Genomic DNA, 26,476 nt, shown 5'->3' with positions numbered 1-26,476 from the left:
GCCGTTTTGGTGACTGTCGCTTTAAATTCAAATGAGATTGTGTTCTTTTTAAAAGAGGGCGGAGCTACAAATGCATATGTGTCAGCATAGTGGCAGATTCAAAAACAAGACCTGCATCCTGTTCTAATATGGGAGAGATTGTCACTAGTGGGCGGGGCTTTCCCCCTTTGATGACACGTACAAAGGGAGAATGTCAATCAAAGTGTTTCTGCAGACTGTTTTGATCAAGTGTGATTATAAAAAATAAAATTAATAAGTTTTTAACATTAGAAGCTGGTTATATTCACAGACTGCTGCCACACAACTGGGTTTAAACTAGGCTTGTGCCGGTATTCGGTAATGCGATAAATCACGGTAATGAATATGCACGATATTGTTATCGCGGGCACTTCAAAATACCGTGAAAAATAATAGATCCGAATTTATATTCTTAGAACGCGCCTTAGCTTATTTTCCATCAACCGCTTGAAGAAACACTGCGTATATGCTGCGCAGAACTGATGTGCACTCTGATGTAAACAGTCCCCGCATGTAGAAGCCCTGTGTGCGCAGTGCGCGCCGCCGCTGCCACCGCACTATAATCCTCACACGCAGGCCATCTGGCAGACTGGGCACTTTACCGGTGGGCCGACGTACTTTTTGGGCCGGGCTGATCATCGTCTTATGATCTGATCGGCCCATAAAAGGCTTAGCAGCCTATCGTTTTTTTCTGCCTTATTGATTGACGCTGCTGTGATCTGTGACTCTCTGAAAGTAGATGCTTTTTTTCCCGGACAGACAGACCGGGCCGGCCCCTGTGACACCCTGCAGCCCATTGGCTCTTTTCGGTATTGACATTGGGCTGGCCCAATCACAAACTCCTATTTTGGACTCCGTGTGAGCGTGCGTCGTCTGTGTGTATTTGTCAAAATAGTCGAGAGTCAGAGAGAAGAAACGCAAGGGAGGCGCAGAGAAATCGCGGGAAATACACCGGCGTTTCATTTAGCGATTCTGAAAAGTTCTCTGTTCATTCTAGTACACGGCTAAAAACGCAAATCACGTGACCACACACTCTCTGCCCAGAGCTGCAGCCACTAGTTCAGCGGGTGAGCATAAAACCCCCAGGTGAGAGTATAGTGCATGTCAGACAGTTCATCTGCTGGGTGATCTCATCTCACTATAGTTAAACGTGATATTGAATTCATCTTGTTGTCTCTATCTAACAATTCTTATGTCTTTTGAATCACTTGTTCTCAGTTAACTGTTTTGGCTGAGTGCAAAGCTAATTATATTTATGTAACCACATACACTGATTCTGCACATTGACTGATTGCTTACCTTTATCGTTTAAATTTAATGTACGTTATACTGTTATAATGGCCATTATTGGTTATTAAAACTGATATTCTGCAAAAGAGACAGGGTAAAGTTCATTCTTTTCAATGGAAATGAAAGGAGACAGTTATATTTAAGCCCTGTTTTGATATAAATATGCAGTGTGAAGATGATGCTCATAAAAATATGCAGCTACACGAGGCTGTTTGGTGTCTGTTAATCATAATATCAAAATAAAACAAATTTGACTTATATTATGTTTTCATTGTTTAGATAGTGAAACAGCAAGCAGGATGAGGTGAAAGAGGTTAAAATGTAACACTGTTCCCTTTGAAGATTTACCCATGCATTAGCAGGCAGTTTTTGTTATGTTTATTATTGAATATAGGCTGAGTCAATAGTGTATTGAATAAGCTAAATTGGCTGTAGTGTATGAGTGTGTGTGAATGAGTGTGTATGGGTGGTTTCCAATATTGGGTTGTGGCTGGAAAGGCATCTGCTGCATAAAACATGCTGGAATAGTTGGCAGTTCATTCCACTGTGGCAACCCCTGATAAATAAGGGACTTATGCGAAGAAAAATAAATGAATGAATAGTGTATTTTTTTAGAACTCAACAAATATCTTTATGGACAGCATACAGAAATTAAATTGAGATTAAAGTTTGAATTTATTTATTTATTTCATATATATGGCTTTTGTGTTTTATAGAATATGAGTTGATAAAAATATTGGACATGCATAGATAGATAGCATTTTGATTAAATTTAGTGGGCCGCTCTGGCCCAAAATGCCAGGCCCGATTTTTTTTGCCCCTGTCCAGCCCTGCTCACACGAAGAAGAAGCATGGCGGAAGGAGGAACGCTGCCGACAATTTATCCCCCTTCAAAAAGGTTAAAGTCAGAAGTTTGGAAATATTTTGGGTTCCAAAAAAATGCAGAGGGATTACGAAGACGGTTTCCCTTTTGCACATTCACTTTGATATAATTGCTCAAGTTTACTTTTATATTGTGTATTGTTTTATTTATATTTATTTGTATTTAAATGTTTGAAGTACTTTTAGTTAATTAAAAAGTTATTAAAGTTTTGTTATTGAAGTTTTTTGTGTTTTTTTACCTGTTTCTCTAGTAAAATTACAATATCGTGATAATACCGTATACCGTGATAAAAGCTCAATCAATTAATCGCAGCATGAAAATGTGATACCGGCACATGCCTAGTTTAAACCCCTTATAAAGGGGATTTTTGCATAATAGGCCCCCTTTAAAAGAGATCTGTGAAGGGTGTGCTCATTTATGCTGTGCACTGTATGCATGTCCGTCAACCCTTAGCAAAGAAAGATGCAGAAGGCTGGGAGACGGTGCAGCGTGGGCGCTCCATGAGGCCAAGGGCCAAAGTTAGCCCAGTTCTGGTTCATGCCAGCCCCAAAGACGACAGTGACAAAGAGAACCAGCGAATCCAACCTTCACCCCAGGACAAATCCCAGGACGTGAGGGAGCAAGAGCCACCCATGCCCCAAGAGCCCAGCAAAGAGATGGAAAAGACCCCGGTCATCGAGGTAATGACATAAACCAACCTTCGTTCATTAATTATTTAGGGCCCAGCCATAGATATGAAGACTCTGAAACATCAGAATGTGTTTGTTTGGTCACAGTCGGTTCATAGATACACTGTCCAGACAGGCCAGTATCAAGTGTACGGGCATCGATTTTTGAACATGTTTATCAGATTTAATGAGGTCTATTAAATATTGACGATACAATGTCCTGGATTGCGTTTGGCGAATATGCCGAAGCCAATGGCTCCATTGTTAAACCTATTGAGCTGCCATGTTATCTACTTCCTACATAGACACCTGCCTTCTAAGAGACTGAAATAGAACGTCATTAGTGAGTGATTTGGAGTGTAGGAAACGACTCAAATAGCCCTGAAGTGCATGTGTCATTAACACGTCACTCTAACTTAAATGATACATTCTTCCGATTTAAAGGGATAGGTCACCCAAAAATGGAAATTAACTCATCATTTAGTCTTGGTGAGTTTCTTTTTTCTATTATACAAAAAAAGATCGTTTGAAGAATGATGGATACTGGTAGTTATTGACTTCCATAGACGATATGACAAAAATCACATATCATGATATACAGTAAGACTTCTCATATCCTGAAAATGTCATGTCTATATACAGTATATATCATGATAAAGTACTATTTTATTTAATCAATTTATAATTTATATACACTCACCGGCCACTTTATTAGGTACACCATACTAGTGCTGGATTGGACCCCAGAACTGACTTAATCCTTCGCCGCATAGATTCAACAAGATACTGGAAATAGTCCTCAGAGATTTTGCTCCATATTGACATGATAGCATCACTCCCGTTCCACCACATTCCAAATGTGTTCTATTGGATTGAGGTCTGGTGACTGTAGAGGCCATTTGAGTACAGTGAACTTATTGTCATGTGCAAGAAACCTGTCTGAGATGATTCGCGCTTCATGACATGGTGCGTTATCCTGCTGGAAGTAGCCAATTGGTCAATTGGTACTAATAGGCCCAAAGTGTGCCAGGAAAATAGTCTCCACATCATTATACATCATTATTAAACCCTAGAGATGGTTGTGCGTGAAAATCCCAGTAGATCAGCAGGTTCTGAAATACTCAGGCCAGCCCGTCTGGCACCAACAGCCAATGCCGCATTCAAAGTCATTTAAATCACCTTTCTTCCTCATTCTGATGCTCGGTTTGAACTGCAGCAGATTGTCTTGACCATGTCTACATGCCTAAATGCATTGAGTTGCTGCCATGTGATTGGCTGATTAGAAATTTGCGTTAACGAGCAGTTGGAACCTAATAAAGTGGCCGGTGAGTGTATGTTGACCACATGTAAAAGGCTGTTTCTATTTATCATTTTAAAGTAAATACTCAGAAATGTAGTCATTCATATGTGAACATATTTCTCGTTTTATTTAGAACTTCAGGGCAAATGTATGATTAAAAATGTAGAAATATAAAATAAACATTGATTAAATATAAAACACTTTTCAAAAACGAATGTTTACAGGTTAAAAACAATTTTGCTAAATAAAATTAAAAATGACTACACCACTGTTACGACGTAATATTGTGCTTATATAAATTATGAAAATGTTTAAATTAGGGCTGCAATAGATTTTCTGCAATATTTTCTGCGATAAATATTGCGATATTAATACAGTTTCACAAGATGGTTTAAATTGCACCATTTGACAGTTTTCTGGATTGTCTAACAGTATTCAGGTAAAGAAATCGATTAATCACAATGCAAAAAAAAAATGTTTTCTTACTTTTTGTCTTGTTTCTAGTCCAAATATCTAAAAAAAAATGTTAGGCCGAGTAAAAATATTGTTTAGTTTTACTGTCAGAACAAATAAGAGAAATGTAATTCATCTGCCTGTGGGGTAAGTGAAATAATCTTGTTTTTGCTTTGAAATGTAGATATTTGGTGTAAAAACAAGACAACAATTCTGGCTTAAATTATATAAATTTCACACAAATAAAGTGATTAAATACAGTTCTGTAGCTCCTGGTCAACTATAATTCAGACTGGACATTGAATCTCTTTGCGATGTGACTATTGCGGATGCGATCATTGTGATATCGATGCTGAAACAATATATTGTGCAGCCCTAGTTTAAACATTGTTTTTTGGGCACCACAGAACAAAAGTAGATTTATTTATATACTTTTATTTTGTCTGTACGATATACAGTCAAGTCTGAAATTATTCATACCTTAGGCTTATGAATATTTTCATGCTTGACTGTGTTTATTGTCATATCGCACAGCCGTTTCACTGTAGGAAAAACAAAAACTTTCACAATTTTTACTTTTTTCTTCACGAGGAGAAAGACACTTAAGCATGTTTCGAACAAGTGGAGGGTCAGTAAATTAGGATTTTCATTTTCATTAAACTACCCCTTTAAATTAAACATTTAACTGCCAGCTTAATATTTTTTTCCAATAAATTTATTTTATTTAAATGTACTACATTTATTATCGTTAAATTTGTCATTAAACATGTTGATTCATTTATTTTATTCTACAATTTGACCAAAAATCAACTAAAGCACACACGTCAATACCAAAGTAAAATAAAAACCTGTCATAAAAAGTACAAAAATGCAAATATAAAGGCGGCAACACCAAACGCTAAAAAAGTGTCAACTTAAACTCCTAAATTTTGACAATCTTAGACATTTCTCATCTGATCTGACTTTAGTCTGACTCCGTTTAGTAAATAAATGAGTGTTGCTGTCTTTTATATTTGCAGAAAATATGGCAACTTTTATTAAAAAGGCTTCATGTCAAGAAGTTTGTCTGGAAAATTCTGCCTCTATAGGCATGCTCACTAGGTTATCACACTGTAAAGACTGTAGTGACTCACAATGACTTGTTTACATGCTTGTGGTTTTTGATTGTACAGTTCTTGGTATGCTACATGTTTGTTTGCGAAATGCATGATATTGTTTAATTATTGAGCATGCTGTGTTTCTTCAGTTCTGTTTGTTTTCTTCTTGTTCTCATATCTGCCAAATGGTCTGTCATACAGATGTGGCAAGGAGTGCTGTGACATGCATGTTTGTGTTCATTTGTGTATGCATCTGTGTATATCGCGCAGCACCCAGCAGAAAGTATCGAAGAGCAAGGGCAGAGTGTCAGCACCCCCTCTGAGGACACGCCACCCCCCACGTCCGACCCCATGCCGTCCCCTACTTCTCCACTTTTGCAGGTTCAGTGCCCGGATTTGGTTTCCGATCCAAGCCCTCCTCCTGTAACACTTGCCCAGCCAGAGGAGCCGGGTACTGGGCAAACCAAAGTGGAGCAGGGGACGGAGGGGTCGGTGTGGAAGGTTGCAACACCATCAACAAAAGCGGAGGCACCGGTCTACGTTTCCCTGGCAGCGATGACACTGGAGAGCATGCTGGACCCCACAGAACTTTCTACTGTGAGTGCTGAGAGACACAGGCCAGGGTCAGGGCTGCCGCCTAAACAAAGTCAATCCCAAAAACCTCCAGACGAGGCAGGGTTACCCCCATCCCTCCTCCTTTCTCTCAGCAAGTACATGTGTGTGCGTGCTGACGGGGGTGCGCAGGTTTCCGATGTAAGTAGAGAACAGTGTTTAGCAAGAGTTACCACAGTTGTTCAAGTTATTATTTTAGGCTTATCAAGCATTCCCTGCACTGGTCAGATGACTTGACTTGTTTTTAGCCACGGGCTCTCATTGACCTTGACCTCCCTTTGAGCCTTGACCTCCCGAAATCTCATTACATTCAAAAATGCCAACACGCATCCCCCTTTTCTGCCCAAATGTTGCTATTTCTTGAGACTGTGCATGGCCAAGTTTCTACAGAACGCTCTCAATAGTTGCCTCCAGCTCCTCTAAACTAATATAAAAATGTTTCGTAGTCCAAGATGCACAAGTTTGGAACCAAATTTTCAGCCAAGAAAACAGGGCCTTATTGTCTGTTGCAAAAGCAGTATAAGAATTACTAATGCTAGATCATATTAGAAATGCAAATGTCATGGTGCAGAATATTTCATTAAAAGAATCAAAGCCCTTGGTTGGCTAAACCACTTGACCTACAGATGTAGATTAATGGTACCTAGTTTATTGTTTTTTTTTTTTTAAATAGAAAGTAGAAGTGACGCAAACACTTTTGTAATGGCATTCTAATTTTCCCTTGTTTTGCCGTCCCTAACAGAAACATCTAAGAGGTTAGTTAAGACTGGACCCACTCTACTTGCTACAAGCCTTCTGAACTTTCAGCCATTACCAAAAATAGTATGTTAAAAAATTGCCAAAATATATGACTGTTTTCTATTCAAAATGTTGCTTTTCCTCGAGGTGGTTCATGGCTAGAGTTCTTCCGGCCTCTTTCAGAGTCGCCCCTATGAACTCTTATATTAATGGTTCAAGGGGAACCAATTTGAAACCAATTTTTCAGCCTAGAACAATCTTTCCTTCTGCATGAAGTGGGGCCTTGTTGTCTTTTGAAGAAAAAAAAGTATAAAAACTTACCAGATACCAGATCCAAGATGCAATAATCTAATTCCTAAATTTTTGGAATCAATCCCAATTCCAATTCTATATTGACTCAATTCCGAGAATGGATTTCTCACTGTTGTTGTGATTCTTTTTAGATTCTTTACTCTGCCAGTTGGAAGCTAAAAGCCGCATTATTAAAGCAAGTTGGAAGCTAAAAGCTGCATTACTAAGCCTTAAAAATACTAGCCTGTATTATACTGTGTCTAAAATGCATGTGCAGAACAGTCACATAGAAGCTGCAAACTGTACAGAGAAATAACCAAAGCTTATATATAGTTTATAAGGCACATACTGTACAACAAAATCCATGTACCAAGATGCATGCATTAGGTACAGAAATTAAGCTAAAAACTTAAAACTCCATTAACGTAATTGAATGAACGGTAACAATCAGCAAAACACGTTTACATAGTTTATTATTTGTATATTTCAGCATGATGTAAATTAATGAATGTTAAGAGATCTGGTTATTTGAACCAATTAATTAAAGCGAATCATCCAAATCTGTTGGCAGAGAAGTGATCATTATTAGCACATGACTTCTGATAATGTAAATCAAGAAATTAATTACTTATTTCAAACTGAAAAGAGAAGTCAATTCTCTCTGTAGAATCAATTCCCTAGTTTGGATTCGCAATCAAGGAACCCATTCTTTTTGGAATCGACTCCCAACCCAACAATAATCAAATTCTGCCCAACCAGCTGCAAAATGTCTTGCTAGAACTTCTCTAACTTCAAAATCAGATCACTATTTGCATCTAAAATGCAAAAAATCGCTAAAATGCATTCCTGTTTTCAACCAAATTGTTGGTAATCCCATAGGAGATGCATGGCTATGGTTTTGCCGGTCACATCTGTGATCGTTTATAATAATCTTTCTTAGTTTAACAGGAACAAGTTTGTAGTAGTACTGTAGACAGTGGCTCCTGTTGTGGCAATCCACTTGTCTTCTTTCTTGCCCTTTTTTTGAGAGACACCTCCAAGGGGTTAAGACTAGACTCTGTTTGCTACCAGCTTCCAATAACTTTTAGCCTTGACCAAAATCAGATGTAAGAAATCACCAAAATTCATGACTGTTTTCTACCAAAATGTACCCAGAGGTGGTGCATGGCTAGGGTTCTGCCTGTCTCTTTTAGAGTCACCCCTATGACCTTTTATATTAATGTTTTTTAGTTCAACAGGAACAAGTTTGAAAGAAATTTTTCAGCAAAAAACAAAAATAATAATCAAAACCTACCACATACCAGATCCAAGAACAATAGTCAATTTTCTGTCCAGCAACCAACCAATTTCAAAATGTCTTACTTAAGCTTCTCAAACTTTAAGACCATTGGTTGGTTTAGCTACTTGACCAACTGTACAGATATAGGCCAAAAGGCATGTAGATTTCTGATGGCTAAAAAAGTAAGTCAGTGACTCCTGTTGTGGCAACCCACTTGTCTCCTGTCTTGCCCTCTTTAAGAGAAACCTCCAAGGGGTTAATTAAGATTAGACCCCCTCCATTTGCTACCAGCTTCCATTACTTTGAGCCTTGATTAAAATCGGATCTAAAAAAATCACAAAAATGTATGCCCGTGTTCCACCAAAAGTTTGCTTTACCCATGTATTTGGAGCATGGTTAAGGTTTTGCCAATCTCTCGGAGTCGCACTTATGACCTTTTATATTATTCGTTCTTAGTTCAACAGGAACTGGAACCTTGAAAACCTTTTCTTTATCATAAAAAATGGATCTTGTTGTCTTTTGGAAAAGTGGTACCAAAACTTACCCGATCCAAGTACAATAATCAAATTTCTTTCCAGCAACCAACTACTTTCAAAATATTTAGTTTGACCTTCTCAAACTTCGAGACCATTGGTTGCTTTAGCTACTCGACCTATAGATATAGGCCAAAAGCCAAGTAGAAGACAGCGACTTCTGTTGTGGCGATCTACTTGTCTCGCCCTCTTTAAGAGAAACCTCCAAGGGGTTAATTAAGACTAGACCCCCTGCATTTGCTACCGGCTTCCATTACTCAACAGGAGTTGGCCTCTGTACAAAACCCAGTCTGAAACAATGGAGATGGATGAGGTTTTGAACGGCCAGACAGGAGCACAATCTCAGTGGTGTCGGAATCCGGAATCATTGCTTCCGAGCTCCAGACACCACCTCTCTGGGTGGGTCAGATAAGCCCTGCTCTGTTTAGACTCCAGATCTAAGACCATCAGGCGCGCCGTTGAGAGAAATCCACCTCTTATTATGCTCGTTAGCATGAGGTCTGACACTGACCTCAGCACAGCTCTGAGCGCCTCCGTCTTCTCTTGCCGCCATACTGAAACTGGCACTCGGCATACTGTTCACTCGTCAGCTTCTGAAAGCGGAGGTCAAGTGTTGTGGCCTCTGATGGCTATGGGTAGGATAGTTTTTCCAAAATATTTTGGCAATTTACCAGTCATCACGAGTCATGAAAACCCACAGGTGCACCAGTGGATGGAATGTTTGCGAGCAAATATGTGGCACTCAACAGACCCCTCTATTGTTACCACCGTAAAATCAGAATAAACCGTCTGCTCACAGGTAATCACGCTGAGTCATCTGATAACATATTGCAGGGTTTTTGGCCATCTAAAATATAAAATCACTGATTTGACTCTAAGGTTTTGAGATATTAATAGTAGTTAATTAACTTTTAACTAATACTTTAAATTCATTTAGCCCCTTTGAGTCCTAGCAGGCCCTGGACAACCCAATAAACTGGCCTAAAGTAAAAAAAAAAGTCATTAATTTTAACACAACATTAATAATAATGTACAATATGTAATTAATGCAGTGATTATATATTAAGATACACTTGAAAATCTTCGATCCCCCATACGAACCTTTAGACGAAATGATCTACGTGAGTTTCCTCCGGGTGCTCCGGTTTCCCCCACAAGTCTGAAGACCTGTGGTATTAGGTGATTTGGGTAAGCTAAATTAAATCCGTGGTATATGTATATCTGAATGAGTGTGTATGGGTGTTTCCCAGTAATGGGTTGCAGCTGGAAGGGCATCCGCTGCGTAAACCATATGCTGGATAGATTGGCGGTTCATTACGCTCTTTCGACCCCTGATTAATAAAGCGACTAAGCCAAAAAGAAAATGAATGAATGAATACACACAAAACATGTTTATACTTATTTTAGGGCAACACAATAAAAATGTTAACTTTCTAAAGGGATAGTTTACCCAAAAATGTAAACGTACTCGCCTTCCCGCAGTTCCTAATTTGATGAAATTCTTTCTTCTGTTGAACACAAAAGAAGATATTTTGAAAAGCTGCTGCCATTGACATGCATAGTGTGAAGTTACATCCATAGTTTGGGTGAACTATAAATTTGATAGAATAACCCAGGTTATCAGTCACAAAAAATAATAAAAGCAGTGTTACTTGGACCAATTGACCAATCCCATATGATTTGTTCAGCGATTCATTTGTTCCCAAACCCTTCCTTAGCGTGATGCTAATCTGCATTGATTGGTCCGATAACCAAGTCTGTTGCATTTGGTCAGCGCGAGACCGAGAGAAACGCCCACCATGAATTAGAGTAGCCAGAGCACAGAGTATATGTGTGAGAGCGCATCAAAGCAATGCGATTTAACACCAGCATATGGCTCTATACTTAACCATAAGTAATAACAACGACACACATTTAGTACTAATCCACACAGTGACAAACGCTGAACTATTTTAAAACTTGACCGCCGCATGTACGAACAGCTGACGGTGGCCATAGCAATGACAAACGGCAGAGGATCACGAGCTCACAAATGCATTTAAATCCGTAAACAAAGCGGCACGCGTCGCATTTTCAATGTGGCTTTGGATGTTTTCATTCACCTAGACCTGTGTTGCACACTGCATGGAAGGTCATTTTCAAAAACCCATAATAGGGCTCTTTAACTCATTACGATTAATGAACGATTCTTTTATTTATTTGTTTAATTTTTTTTGCCCTCTCCATACGGCACACACTCGTCAACGCTACCAAGCCAACCAATCACAGTGTTTGCGCTATGCGTTGCCGCGACGTGTAGTTACTTTTTTTGAGAGGTCACGTTGGAGTCAGACACGGCAAGGGGTATGTGACTGCGTGAAGGCTGAGCCAACTGGAGACAGAGCGGGGTCATGTGTCTCCACACGCGGTAGGGAACGTAATTTAAAAAATTGGACCTGGAAAAATTAGATCGACTCTAGTTTCTGAATGTCGATCGCGATTACTTTTCAATTAATCCCCCAGCCCTACTTTTTACTATCATAGCAAATAATCCCCTTCATCTCCTTGGCCTTATTGTGGTTGTATGCTGCATGACTTCATTACGTTTTCCCCCATGCGTGGTTTTTGTGATTGATTGTGTTTATGGCGTGTGCCTGTGTTTTCATTTCATTTCGTCTCTTCAGTTTATTAAACATCCGTTGGTAAAGTTTGCATTGAAGCTTTGCATTCCAGAAATGTAAGTAAGTCCAGAAAAAGTGCTGAAATGATGTCTTAATTAAAGTTGTGCTGCCTGGGAATGGAGCCTGATGTGGTTAACATGGCACTTTTTTTTATTGGTTTTATTAATTTTTTTGGCCTCTACTTGGTGTGGTGACTTGAATGAGTGTTTTTGCGCTTGTTGTCAGCCTCAATCCATGGCTGAAGTTTTGGCTAAGAAGGAAGAGATGGCCGATCGCCTGGAAAAAGCCAACGAAGAGGCGATCGCGAGCGCCATCGCGGAAGAAGAACAGCTGACTCGAGAGATCCAGGCCGAGAACAGCGAATTGGAGACCGACAACGAGAGCGACTTCTCTGTAAGTCAACGACTCTGATAGTTTATTGTTTTGTGCTTTCTGAATTACAGTAAGCATGTTCGTCTGTTTCTGCTCTTTTGAAGGCAAGTATCGGGAGTGGAAGTTGTGGCTTGAATTTGGACTGGAGCGAGATGTTGGCTGATTACGAGGGTAATTATTCAGTCTTAAGTACTAACTGTGCGTTTAAGCAAAGACTGTATAATAAACAAGACATGTCACTTGTATAGTTTTGAATGGGGTAAAGTGTAACGGTCAATATGGCGAGTGACGCCCCGCCTACTAGTACATGAGCCAGTCATCGATCGCAATAGACTGACTTTTCTCCGGTGGAGGGGTGGGGGAGCTCTGAACAGACGCGTGCTTTTACAACATTTTGGTGGTCAACAGACTGGAATCTCAGCGAATACTTGCTTAACAGACAGAAATGTACAGGAGCCACGTAAAGCTTGGAATCTGTACTTTTAAATGTACGCGAGGTACAGTCCGTCCTGTCAAACACACATCACATGACAGCAACTAGTCAAATTCCCACAAACTTGTAAACAAAGAGTCGCTGTTATTACTGGAGGAGATTCACCATCAAGACCAAGTAGTGAATTACTTTAGAAGAGCAGCGCGATTAGACGATCATTATCCAGAGGACGATAATATGTAGAACGACCATAAATGAGGTTGGTGTCGTGATTGCATTCCTTTTGAGTGCGCGTTAGCTCGGGGAACCTGAAAATAGGCTGATTTGGTTGGATTTGAACGTTTAAACTAAACTTAGGAGACAGACGTTTAGGTTTATTGGTGGTTTTAAATATGTAATGTTATCGTAAGCTTGGCAAACAGTTTTGGAGAACTTGATGTTTCCCCATTTGAACAGAATGACTGAGCATACTGCCAGAGAGGTGTCTCAAAGATGGCCGCCGAATGAAATGGCTTGCCTTAAAGGGATTTTGGTTTGTTAGCTGTGTGTGTGTAATGACTGCAACTGAATGGTCTAAATTGTTGTAATTCCGGAAAATACATTATCTGACTAAATCTATTTGACTTGGGGGTAAAAATGTACACATACAGGTACAGTTTATGTAAGAATTATTAGCCCTCCTGTTTTTTTTTTGTTTGTTTTTTTTCAAATATTTCCCAAAGCATGTTTAACAGAGCGAGGAATTTTTCACAGTATTTCTGATAATATTTTTTCTACTGGAGAAAGTCTTATTTGTTTTATTTCAGCTACAATAAAATCCGTTTTTAATTTGTTTTAAAACCACTTGATCAATATTATTAACCCCCTTAAGCAATATTTTTTCTACAGGACAAACCATCATTATACAATGGCTTGCCTAATGACCCTAACCTGCCTAATTAACCTAGTTAAGCTTTTAAATGTCACTTTAAGCTGAATACTAGTATCTTGAACAATATCTAGTAAAATATTTACTGTCATCATGACAAAGATAAAAGAAATCAGATATTAGAAATAAGTCATTAAAACTATTATGCTTAGAAATGTGTTTCTGTTTAACAGAATTTGGGGGAAAAAATATACAAGTGGGCTGATAATTCACATTTCAATTGTAAATTTATTCTATGTGTTTGCTGACAGCTCGAGAGCCGTGGCGTCAGAGCACCTCATGGGGTGATATTGTAGAGGAAGAACCCGCGCGTCCACCAGGGCATGGCATTCACATGCATGAGAAGCTGTCATCACCTTCACGCAAACGGTAACACAGTACTGTTACACAAACTCTAGTTAAATGTACACCCAAACACTTTGTTGTAGATATAAGCAATTATCAAAATATTGTGGCTTGCCTACTGTATTCATTGCATAAGCTGGATCACTTAAACACAGAGAAGCTTAACAATACGCTTCTGTATGTATATGTATGCATATATGTATGCATATATGTATGTATACATGTATGTATATATGTATATGTATATATGTATATATATGTATATATATGTATATATATATATATATATATATATATATATATATATATATATATATATATATATATATATATATATATATATATATATGTATATATGTATATATGTATACGTATATGTATATATGTATATGTGTATATGTATATGTATATGTATATATGTGTATATATATATGTATATGTGTATATATATATATATATATATATATGTATATGTATATATATATGTATATATATATGTATATATATATATATGTATATGTATATATGTATATATATATGTATATGTATATGTATATATGTATTTGTATATGTATATATGTATATATATATATATATGTATATATATATGTGTGTGTGCGTGCGTGCGTGCGTGCGTGCGTGTGTGCGTGTGTGTATATATATATATATATATATATGTGTGTGTTTAGTAATCTAATATTTGTGTGTTAATTAATCTGAATATCATTTAATTTGCTTAAAAATGAACTGATCACATTCTAACCACTTTGGCTGTTTGTTGTCAGAACTATTGCCGAGTCCAAAAAGAAACACGAAGAGAAGCAACTGAAAGCCCAGCAGCTCCGAGACAAGCTGAGAGAGGAGAAGACCCACAAGCTGCAGAAACTGATGGAAAGGGTATGTTTTTCTTTCCTTTTAACACCTGTAGACGCAGCTCGTTTAGCCTCTGCTAGCCTGCCTCGGCCACAGGGGGAAATCCTCTGAGCGTACATGCTGAAAGAATCACTTAACAGCCATTTTACTCCTTCATGCTGATTCACCCCTCATAAAACTGATCTTGCTAACATTTTCGAGTGAGTTTGTTTTTGTTCCGCTTCGTTCTTTTCAGAGGATTGAGATCTGAGACAATATTGCGTATTTATATATCCGCACTTGAAGTGGAAGACTAACACGTGTTATTCGCACCCGTGACAGGTTTGACTTCTAGAGTCTGGATTTGATCTTCACACATTGTTTTTTTCCTCAGGAGAAGGATGTAAGGAAGTGGAAAGAAGAGCTGCTGGATCAGAGGAGGAAGATGATGGAGGAGAAGCTGCTTCATGCTGAATTCAAGCGAGAGCTTCAGCTCCAGGCCATCGTGAAGAAAGCGCAGGAAGAGGAAGCCAAGGTCAGAACTTGCAAAGCTAAAAGAGATGATGCTACAACAACAACATTTATTTATAAAGCACATTTAAACACAATAAAATTCATCCAAAGTGCTGTACAAATGTACTGCAGACTCTTTTGAACACTCGATTATTTGGATCAGCTGTGTTAGATAAGGGTTGGAGCACAACTGTGCAGAGCTGCGGCCCTCCACGAAGTGACTTTGACATGTATGTACTATAGGAATGGTAATATGAAAGAAGTCGAGGAACATCGCTCTGCAATATACAGCCTGGCAACATTGCTCAAAAAAGTTGCCCTGGGTACCATCAGCATAAGACACTGATGAGGCAGAGAGCCACATCCTCAAAATACCACAGTAAGACTGAACCAGAAAGTTTGATGTAGTTGTTGTGTCGTTTATTCAGCCATTCTGAACGATGAACGAGCCACACACAAATGCCCTTACTAAATTCGCTGTGAACATACACACATACTTTTAGCATGTTTGTTGTTTAGTCGCGACAAATGTGACAGGGTGACCACTAGGCGTGCGACGGTTCAGTCTACTCACGGTTTGGTATGTATCACGGTTTTAGGGTCACGGTTTCTGTACGGTGCGGTGTGTGCTATGCTTAGAAAAAAAATGCCTACAGAACAATTCAAAGAACTATAAACATATTTATTGGTTAACATACACCTAACAGTGCAACAGCTTCACACATATGACTGTAGGAAGTAATAAAAGTAGGACATTTTGAAAATTGTATGATCAAATAAATGGCTTAAACGGCCATGAAACCCCCCACTCTCAGTTCAAGTCTACCTCAGATATTTAAAAAAAATACATCATAATGGGCGTGGAGCTCTGTGAGGAGAGGCAGGAGTGGGCGTGGCCAGCAGAGCAGGGGAGAAAGAGGGGAGCGAGCAACTGTTGTCAGTCGGCTCACAAAATGAGACACAAACCGTGAGGAGACGCATGATTTTATAGTTTAATCGCAAAGAAATAAACAGTAATTTCATATACACACAACCACAATTTATATCATTATAAAGATAATCGTGTTCATATAAACACTGTAAATAAGGACTTCTCTCTCAATCCCCGAGTCTGAATGCAGACTCAGTGCAGCAGGTCTCTTGTCCTGCCTATTTCAACCATTAGCCCTGCTGGTAATCTGGAGGATTTAGGCGAACACAGCAGCACGGCGATATGTCTAAATGTGAACAAACTCAACTGATAAAAGACAAAGTGCGCCATTCTCCAATTCTCGTACTGCTCTCCTGAAAAAAATGCTTGCTGCACACATACAGCTTTGCTGTATCGGCCCTGACAGCATTGCAGGGAAAAGCATGCAACAAACCCTGTGGATCATGGAAACAAACACATACGACACTTCTTGAACGGCTGATTAATGCGTGCTGTGGGTCCGTGGACGCGATCTCATCCAGTCATCAACATAGGGTCTCAAAGCTTGGCACTGGCAGGCCTTTTTCTATTTTACATCTCTACTCAACAGTCTCAACCAATAATGCAGATAATAATTATGTCAGCACATCTTAATAATTGAGCACTTTTAATGTATTGATTACTTCTGTTTACGTTATGCTTGCATTACCAAGGCAACAGCACATTTTTATTTATGATTTTTCTGTGATTTCATTATGATTCTAGAGTGGTCCATTTCAATTATCAACAAGATCGTAGTGAATGAAACTTAAGCAAAGAGAGAGCGTTCGGCTCTTCTATCTTAATTCAGCGGGAACAGTCAGTAGAAAACTGTTCTTAGCAGACAGCGGGTAAACAGTGAATAACGGGAATGATCGGGTGCGGAAGAACACCCAGCAAAAGCGGGATTGAAGTAACAGACCTGCTGTATGTCCGCATCCATATGGAACGCTTCTGGGTCTGGACACAGACCTCGATCTGCCTGTCAGTGACCACTGATCTAGGCTCTCTTTGCAACAACAAATAACAGTATTCATTATGTTTTTGTGTCTGTTGAAACACTGACGGTAATGCGCTGTGATTTGGCCTCACCTGCCTATTTGCGCTGTATCTCCTTCACTTGGTATGCTGAACCCACAGAAACTCCACACGCACACCGACACTCGAGGAAACGTGATGTCAACAACAGATTTACATACTAAGAGGTGATTGGACAGGTCTTTGCACGTGCAATGAGCGTGAAAGGTAATCGTAAGCGCACAAACCGGAAATGCTTTGTTGCAGTTGTTTTTATTAACAAACCAATATTAATAATGCCCATTCTGAGCTATGGATCACAGCATGCTCTGAACCGTGGGAAAACAATAGGACAATGCGTTTTTTTCACTGAGAACCGTTGCATCCCTAGTAACCACAATGCAAGTAAATATAAACTGCTGTATGGAGATCCATTATAGCTACTCTACAAAATAAACATGATTTAACATCCACCAACCACGATTGAAGCATCCTCGTTTATAGTTGTGTACTGACATCATGCAGCTGCTGTGATTCTAGCGGTTATGGGATTTACCTTTACTATCTACTATTTTTGGTAACGTTCAATTACAGTATCAGTAAGATGATGCTAACTTCATTTACCTTTATTGTGAAACTGGCACATTGATTTAAAAGACCATTAGTTCAAAATGCTACTAAAATACCACTTGTTGAGGTGCATTTCTGCACATGATGCTATGCCTTAATACTAAGACATTATAATGTACACTTGTCAATCAATGTAAGTGGGTGGGGATAACCGCACTGCTATGTCAGGTTTTGGTTGGCTTCTAAATCACTGGGATTTGGATCCTGGGTTCATTTTTAGGAAATTGAAAATGAAAAAATACTTGATCGGTTTATAACATGTTGATATAGTGTAGTTTATAATATGTTCAGGTAAATATTTAATATGAAAATTAAAACCAGAAGTTTACATACAGTCTTAAAAAAAGGAACATAACCATTTAAAAAAAAAAATGTCTGATAGTAAATCATACTAAACGTTTACTATTTTAGGTGCGTTAAGATTACTTAAATGATTTACATTTCATAAATGCCAGAATAATGAGAGATTTTTTTTTAATTTTTTTTTTGAGAATATTCTAGACAGTCAAAAGTTTACATACATTTCTTTGGTATTTTTTAGCTTTGCTTTTAAACTGTATAACTTTGGTCAAATGTTTTGGGTATCCTTCCACAAGCCTCTCACAACAGATTTGTTGGCTGTCTTGCTCGCACAAGCTTTTTCAACTCTGCCCACACATTTTCTATAGGTTTGAGATCAGGGCTTTGTGATGGCCACTCCAAAACATTCAATCTGTTGTGCTTAAAGCACATTTGAACTAATTTAGCAGTATGCTTAGGGTCATGGTCTGTTTGGAAGACCCATTTGTGGCCAAGTTTTAATTTCCTGGCTGATGTCTTGACATGTTGCTTCAGTATATCAACATAACATTCTTTCTTCATGATGCCATCTCTGCTGTGAAGTGGACCAGTCCCTCCTGCAGCAAAACAGCCCCACAACATGATGCTGCCACCCCCATACTTCACAGTTGGGATGGTGTTCCTAGGCTTGTAGGATTTCCCCTTTGTCCTCCAAATGTAACACTGGTCATAATAGCCAAACAGTTCAATCTTAGTTCCATCAGACCACAGGACATGTCTCTAAAAATTAGTCTTTTTCCCAGTGTAATTTAGCAAATTGTAATCAGGCTTTTTGGTTGATTCTGGCTCTGATTTTCCTATGTTGTCACACAAGGAAGCAGTGTGTAGGAGGTTTTCCTTAAATACTATTCTACAGTTGTGCCTCCAATTAACTCAAATGTTGTCAATTAACCAATCAGAAACTTCCAAAACCTTGACACCATCATCTGAGCTTTTTCAGAGGCATAATAATCTTATTGTATGTAAACTTTTTTCTAGAATAGTTATAACAATTTCTCAAAAAATATCTCTCATTATTCTGCTATTAAGCATAACAGAAACAAATGTGATAATCCTAACTTACATAAAAGAGATAAAGCTTAGTTACATTAACTTCTGACTTTTCTGCCTAAACAGCTTCCAAAATTTGGTTTTGTATGAAAGTTGCCATGTAAATGCAAATGAACTGCTGCTCCCCGCCCCCTTTCATAAGTAGGGCCGGGCCTTTACAGCACATGCTTTGCATAGTCATCATAGATCTACAAAACATAGTCAATCTGTCAGAAATTGTGTTCAGCCTTATGTATTAAAATCATTTACTGTGTTAATCTTAAAGGGGACGCAAAAATTATGCAAAAAGTTATGCAAAAATCCCTATTATAAGGGGTTTAAACACAGTTGTGTGACAACAGACTGTAAATATAACCAGCTTCTAATGGTGAAACTGTATTCATTTTTATTGTTTATAATCACACTTGATCAAAACAGTCTGCGTAAACACTTTGATTGACATTCTCTCTTTGTACATGTCATATAGAGGGGGAAAGCCCCGCCCCCTAGTGACCATCTCTCCCTAATAGGATGCTAGTCTTGTTTTCGAATCTTCCACTATGCTGACACATAGCCATTTGTAGCCCCTTCCTTTTTTAAAAAGAGCACAATCTCATTTGAATTTATAGCGACAGTCACCAAAACGGCACGATTTGGAGCGATGCCTAAAAGGGTCTGATTCAAAGAGTTATAAAACGTTATTTGTGGGTTAATTTGGTCTGATACTTCACACACACTTTAGAGCAGGGGTCTCAAACTGCTTGCTCATTTCCGCAACTGATGTCAAAAAAATAACAAGATTCGGCCCCCAAAAACATCTATGTTTGAACCACTACCATTGTTGTGCAGTCGCATATAGCCATTGTGGATTTGACCCGCCTACTGGACATTTTAAGTACTGCATTCACATTAGTTTTACTTTCATGTTCTCTCAGTGTGCGGTCAGGTCAAGAGCAAGGCACATCACATGCAGATTATTTCCTGGGCTGATTTAGGCCCTGTTTACACAAATACGTTTGAGTTTTAAAACGCATACGTTTTGCTACGGTTACGGGTTCCGTCCACACTACACCGGAGTTTCCGAGCGGCAAAAACGCTGAAGGTACTGCTTTCATTTTAAAACGCTGCTGCTTTGTGTCAGTGTGGATGGGAGATAATGGAGACATCTGAAAACGAAGGCGTGGCTGCAGACATTCGCCTATCTGATTGGGATTTTTCCTCAATAATAAGTAGCCTACATAAAGTTCAATCTTGCATCCTTTCCTTCTAAAAGGTATAATACCAATTGCTAGTGAAGTCACTAAAGTTCTACAACCTGCTTTCTGCTGTTCTTACGCTATCTGTTAAATGGCATAATTTATGACTCTTATTATTATGCCTATTATTTGTATTTTTTTAATAACCATTTAAACTACCTTTTCAATATGTACAACAAGAAACACAAAGCTAGTTTCTCACAAGTTTTGATTGCGTCTACAACTGTGGAAGAATGACTGAGTGTCTGTCTAATGCTCGGCCATATGCACAACAGCCACAGATATATTTCAGCAGCTGTGTGATGCGAAAAAACGTGCTGATTTGCATTATCACAGGTGACAGGCAATGCTTGAAATATAAACTTCATGTATGTTGTCCTAAGATGAATAAATTTTGTCAGGTCTCCACTTTTTTCTTGTGTTTGAATGTTAAAGCGGCCCTCCTTTAAATGGTCAGTCACTGAAGTTTGAGTCTAGAGTATTTTACATCTTGTAAAACAACAGGTCCCCTTTAATAAACTTGTATTTATGAATTATGTCGACGATGATATAGAGATATTCAAAAAATACATTCTTCATATCTTTAAGAAAAAAGTTTAAATGTATCCCTCTCCTCATGAAGAATCACAAATATGCAAATATTAATGAAATATCCCAATTATTATTTTTTTGTAGGTGAATGAGATCGCGTTCATCAACACTCTGGAGGCTCAAAACAAGAGGCATGATGTTCTGGCCAAACTGAACGAATATGAACAGCGGCTAAATGAGCTGCAGGAGGAGCGCCAGCGCAGACAGGAAGAAAAACAAGCCCGGGATGAAGCCGTTCAGGTATAGAGCTTAGCCCTTTTTCACTTCTTTGTGCTATACCTCGTAATTGATTTGTTTCTGTTTGTTTTCAGGAGCGTAAGCGTGTGCTGGAGGCGGAGCGGCAGGCGCGTGTGGAGGAGCTGCTGATGAAAAGACGAGAGCAGGAGGCCCGAATCGAGCAGCAGCGGCAGGAGAAGGAGAGAGCCAGAGAAGATGCAGCGCGAGAGAGAGCCAGGTCAGCATCACGTCCTGCCAAACAGACCAAACACCCTGATTCAGCAAAACACAAGGACAAAACAGACCATTGCAAAGGCCTCAAGCTGATTTAAGTGTATGTAGCCAAAGTATTGAGTACAACTCAAAAGTCTGGAGCCGCGGTAAAGAACATTTTCTATAAAATCAAGGGTAAAAACCAGTATAAATAATTAAATGATATATGTATACAGTTGAAGTAAGGGTTTCACGAGATCTCGCGGGATAAAATCGTGATGAGATTTTTCATCAAGGTGAAAAGTTGTCTCGTGAGTTGAGATGTTAGCATGATGAAGCGTGAGGGTGAAATTAACATTGAAGTTTGGAAGCAGGATTGAATTTGAACAGCAAATCAAGTGCTTTGCACACGCCTGGTAAGGCTGACCTCTGTGTTGCACATGTCACTCAGTTGGATGGGCGGGTGTGACCTAACCGCTTTTTTTTTATCACCGGAATATTCATGTCCAAGCAGAGGCTGCAACTACAACTGCAGCCACAGAAATTGCCCATGGACATTACCACGCAATGGAATGTCACTTTAGATGTGCTGAAAGCCGCATTATTGAAGTGTAGTACAGATATCTGAACACCGCAATTAAACTATTACCATCGTGTAGGACTTTAAGCCGCATTTTGCGACAGGACAGTCTACACAGCTGTTTAACACAATATTCTCTGTCTGCACCTACACACATCTCTTAACGCACACACATACTGAACTGCTGGAGACTCAACACACCCACCTTCATCATTACCAAACATGTTTATGCTGTACGTGAAAAGCGGACATTATGTTTTCCTGGTTCAAGTGACCAAATTCCACACAAGGACTAAAAAAAAAAAGCTTTTTTATTGTGATGTAGCGCAAGTATTTAAGCATGTTCATTAGAGGGAAAGAGAGCGCAACATCCGCCACGGTACCAATATAAAATAATACTGTTGCATACATAACGTGTTTCCCAGTGATGGGCTGCAGCTGGAAGGGTATCCGCTGCGTAAAACATATGCTGGATGAGTTGGCGGTTCATTCCACTGTGGCGACCCCGGATTAATAAAGGGACTAAGCCGAAAAGAAAATGAATGAATGAATGAATGAATAAATGAATGAATGAATATATCACATGCATAAATCATGCCGTGGACATTACACCAAGATGCCTACCAGTTTAAAAAGGCTCAGATTAAAAGAAGATGGCCGAATGAGAATGTTTCTGTCATGAACGATAGTAAAACAACTTGTCAAAAAGAAAATGAAAAAAAAATGAAACCATGCGAACGGAATAAACAGGAATGGAGAAAAGAGCACTTTTTTATTATCAGCTGTCAGTCAGCGCCCGCTCATTTTTTCCTGGTCATTGCGCCTTTTGCTGTGTGCAGTGTAAATGCAGTGTAAAATCAGCCAAGTCACCTTTAAAAGATAAATTTAAGCAGGTCATCAAAAAAAATCGAATACAGTCAAAAAATTCTAACTGACCATCAAGATCTGCAATGTAAATACTCTGAAATTCTATAGGGGAAAAGCCTGTCAGTGGAGTTTGCTATTTTCCATTTATATATTAACAAATATTTTGCAGTGTTTCCATGTTCATTGCATAGAATTCAATATAAACTAATATAAAACTATTGCATACATAAAAAAGGAAGTTAATTCATTACAAGTTAATAAAAAAAAACTAAATTGTTTTGTATTTTGTTTTTCTTATTTTTATTATTATTATTATTTTTATTATAATTATTTTTAATAAAAATCTGTTTTCCATTCATATATTAGTAAAATATTAGAATTCTAAGACTATTCTATTGATATGTTTCATCATTAAGGATTTCTTTAAAATAGTGTAAAAGTCTCGTCTCGTTCTCGTGAACCCAATCTCATGTCTCGTGTGGGCGTCTTGTCACACCCCTAATATCTAGTCATATATTCTGTACTTTAATCATGATCCTAAATGATCTGTTTCTCCATCCTAGTTTTTAAAGGGACATTTCACCCAAAAATTTTAATGTAAGCTGAAAATTTAAGCAGCTATTTAGTGTTTATTGAGCAAAAATCTTAGTAATGGTTTGTTAATAGTGTGAATTGTACATTGAAAAAAAAGTGAGACTTTCTTTTTCGACTTTATAAATCCCAAAGGGAAGTTCACGTGTCACAGCAGAGCTCACCATACAATGAAATAAATAAATGAATAAATAAAAAAGATAATAATAATAAAAAAAAACATACATCCATACCGCACCCTTTAGTTTCAAGCAACAGTAGACAAAAGTCCATATCTATCAGTGCAATTTCAATTCTACTGAAGTTATCTAATATGACATTGATTGTACAATCTAATGACTGAATCTTTTTGTGGGCAAATAATTTTAACTTTTGAAGATGATGTAAACTCTTTGCAGCTTGAATCTTTTATTTGTTGCTCCTGAATGTTTTTTTTTTTATTGGACGAAAGGGATCGTGAAGAGCGTTTGGCTGCTCTCAGCGCAGCTCAGCAGGAAGCCATGGAGGAACTGCAGAAGAAAATCCAGATGAAGGTAAACAAACTACAGCATTATAGCTAAACTATGCTACCGGTGTTTGGAGATTTACTACTGATCACAGAGCTGTGTTTCCTTGACAAGATGTGCATGAGATTCGCAATCTCGATTTCATTTCCATTAATCCTTCAGCGCTAATGAGAAATGATTTTAAACACCCTTTTTTGTTCATCACGTTTATAAAAATTGTTAATAACTGGCCTTGTTTTCAGCATGACGAGAGCAGTCGCAGACACATGGAGCAGATGGAGCAGAGGAAGGAGAAAGCCGCTGAGCTGAGCAGCGGGAGACATGCAAACACAGACTACGCTCCCAAACTCACACCGTATGAGCGGAAGAAGCAGTGCTCGCTCTGTAATGTTGTGGTAGGTACTGCATTATAGGATGCGCTATGTCTTCAAAGAGTAGATGAATGGCATTGTTGTGTTCCAAGAAGGGCTAAGAGTGAGGCTATATAATGAGACCAATTTGGCAATGCAATTCATTTTAATTCAGTTTGAATTTGGATTTGAATTTGGACAACTCAAAATATGTTTAAAAAGCCCCTAGTATGCATTAAAAAAGTCCATATTTTGGTTTTGGGAGTCTCCAACAACAGGCAGATATGCATCAAGGTAAAAAATACACTTTCATTGTCTTATAATATGCATTTATTTTTACCTAATTATCCCAACGACTCCCATATGATTCGTTCAGCAATTCATTTATTCCCAAACCCCTTTTTAGCGCGATGCTAATCTGCGCTGATTGGTCCGATGACCCAGTCTATTGTGATTGATTGACTGTGTTCAGCAGGAGACAGAGAGAAACACCCGCCATGGCTTATCAACATTGTTGAAGTAGTTAGAGTGCAGAGTGTATGTGTGACCCCAATGCAGGAGTGCATTAAAGCAATGCAGTTAAACACCAGCATATTGCTCAATTCTTAACCATGACACACATTCAGTATTAATCCACACAGTGGCAAAAGCTATTTTGAAACTTGACTGCCGTACGTGTGTAGGAACAGCTGACGGTGGCCATAACAACGACAAACGGCAGAGGATTGCTAGCTCACAAACTCATTTAAATCCATAAAACAAAGTGGCACGCGTCGCATTTTCAACGTGGCTTTAGACGCGATATGAGAATATAAAGACTTAACCAGATACTGTACAAGCGGTTACAGGTAACAAAACACAATTAAATACATAGTTTGCAAACTAGAGGAATCAAGAAGGCAACCATTTTAATCACACTTACCTACACTTGTGAAATGGAGGAAGGAACTGATCCATGAACTGTGGACTGTAAAGTTTCTGTCAAGCTCAGACAAAGTCCCACACATCAATAGTCTTTTCTGATCCTTCCTTTAACAAACGGCTGATGAATCCCCCGTTGTAAGCTTGCAGGTTGCTGAAGCACTCGTCAGAAAAATGACAGGAACACAGCAGGCTGGGGCTATAATGCTGAGGTATTTTTGCAAAAATAAACTTCAACCACTGACTCTTCACAGCCTCATCCTTTGGTAGAATATAACACTAACTTTCCCTCACACTTCAGAGCACAGCGTCTACGCGACTTGATTATACTGGGAGCTGCTACAGTGTTTGTCTTCCTCTTTTTCTTTCTACTGTGTTTGTGGGTGGGGCCGGGGGGTTAAATTTTCCCGGGTTTGCGTGTGCTACAAATGGCCGGGGCTTAAGTTTCGTATCGACGGCACGGCTAAAGATTCGTTACCATGGCAATTCATTAGAACCACTATGAGTCGACTCTTTTAAAGATGAATCAACAGTTTTAAACACTGTCCACTTTCAGATTTAAGCCTTAAGGCTGATTTATACTTCTGCATCAATTGTTCGTGTATGCTATGGCACAGCCTACACAGGGACTCATACCTCTTGCCGTGGTCGTCGGCGTCGCTGATGTGCACCTCTCAAAAAATTTAACTACACGTCGCAACGACGCGTAGCGCAAGCTCTGTGATTGGTCGGCTTGGAAGCGCTGACGAGTGTAGACGGGACCTGAGAGCTGCGCGAGTCCGTTGGAGCGACTGTTTACAATTGTCGACTGTTTACAAGGGGCTCCGGATGGAGACTGTTGCTTGGTGTTTACCTTATGGCTAAAGTTGTTGCACGTCCGCCAGTTCCTTCCTCAAAATGAGCGAGTTTGAACCACTTGTACATCAAGGAAGCGTTCAGAAAAATCAAAACACCAGTGAAGAAACGCGACACAGAGGAACATAAACACCTCACTGCCAACTAGTGTTTCAGAAGTGTTATTGCAGAGCAACAGAAACAGCGTGCAGAAGTATGAATGCACAGCTACACGCGTTGCATGCGCCGTGGGTCATGCCGATCACTTGATGCAGAAGTATAAACCAGGCTTCAGCTGAATATTTCACTTCACTTAGAGCTG

The 26,476-nt window shown here is 38.9% G+C and overlaps 1 protein-coding gene across 4 annotated transcripts in view; it reads left to right on the top strand.

Moving 5' to 3' along the window:
- scaper (S-phase cyclin A-associated protein in the ER) overlaps positions 1 to 26,476 on the top strand; it is a 224,170-nt gene that overhangs the window by 43,824 nt on the left and 153,870 nt on the right. For 2 of the 4 annotated variants that reach the window (XM_056451356.1, XM_056451357.1), the window contains exons 8-18: positions 2,645 to 2,871; positions 5,980 to 6,306; positions 12,048 to 12,215; positions 12,299 to 12,365; positions 13,807 to 13,924; positions 14,686 to 14,797; positions 15,147 to 15,287; positions 21,161 to 21,316; positions 21,388 to 21,530; positions 23,995 to 24,076; positions 24,292 to 24,444. In XM_056451356.1, coding sequence (XP_056307331.1) covers positions 2,645 to 2,871; positions 5,980 to 6,306; positions 12,048 to 12,215; positions 12,299 to 12,365; positions 13,807 to 13,924; positions 14,686 to 14,797; positions 15,147 to 15,287; positions 21,161 to 21,316; positions 21,388 to 21,530; positions 23,995 to 24,076; positions 24,292 to 24,444 — 1,694 coding nt within the window. The remainder of the gene's footprint in view (positions 1 to 2,644; positions 2,872 to 5,979; positions 6,307 to 12,047; positions 12,216 to 12,298; positions 12,366 to 13,806; positions 13,925 to 14,685; positions 14,798 to 15,146; positions 15,288 to 21,160; positions 21,317 to 21,387; positions 21,531 to 23,994; positions 24,077 to 24,291; positions 24,445 to 26,476) is intronic. The other 2 variants (XM_056451358.1, XM_056451359.1) reach the window with 1 other exon arrangement.

The sequence above is a fragment of the Danio aesculapii genome, chromosome 25 (genome assembly GCF_903798145.1).
Source record: "Danio aesculapii chromosome 25, fDanAes4.1, whole genome shotgun sequence".
NCBI lineage: Eukaryota > Metazoa > Chordata > Actinopteri > Cypriniformes > Danionidae > Danio > Danio aesculapii.
Note: the sequence above shows the minus strand (reverse complement) of the source record. Positions and strands in the feature narration are given on the sequence as shown.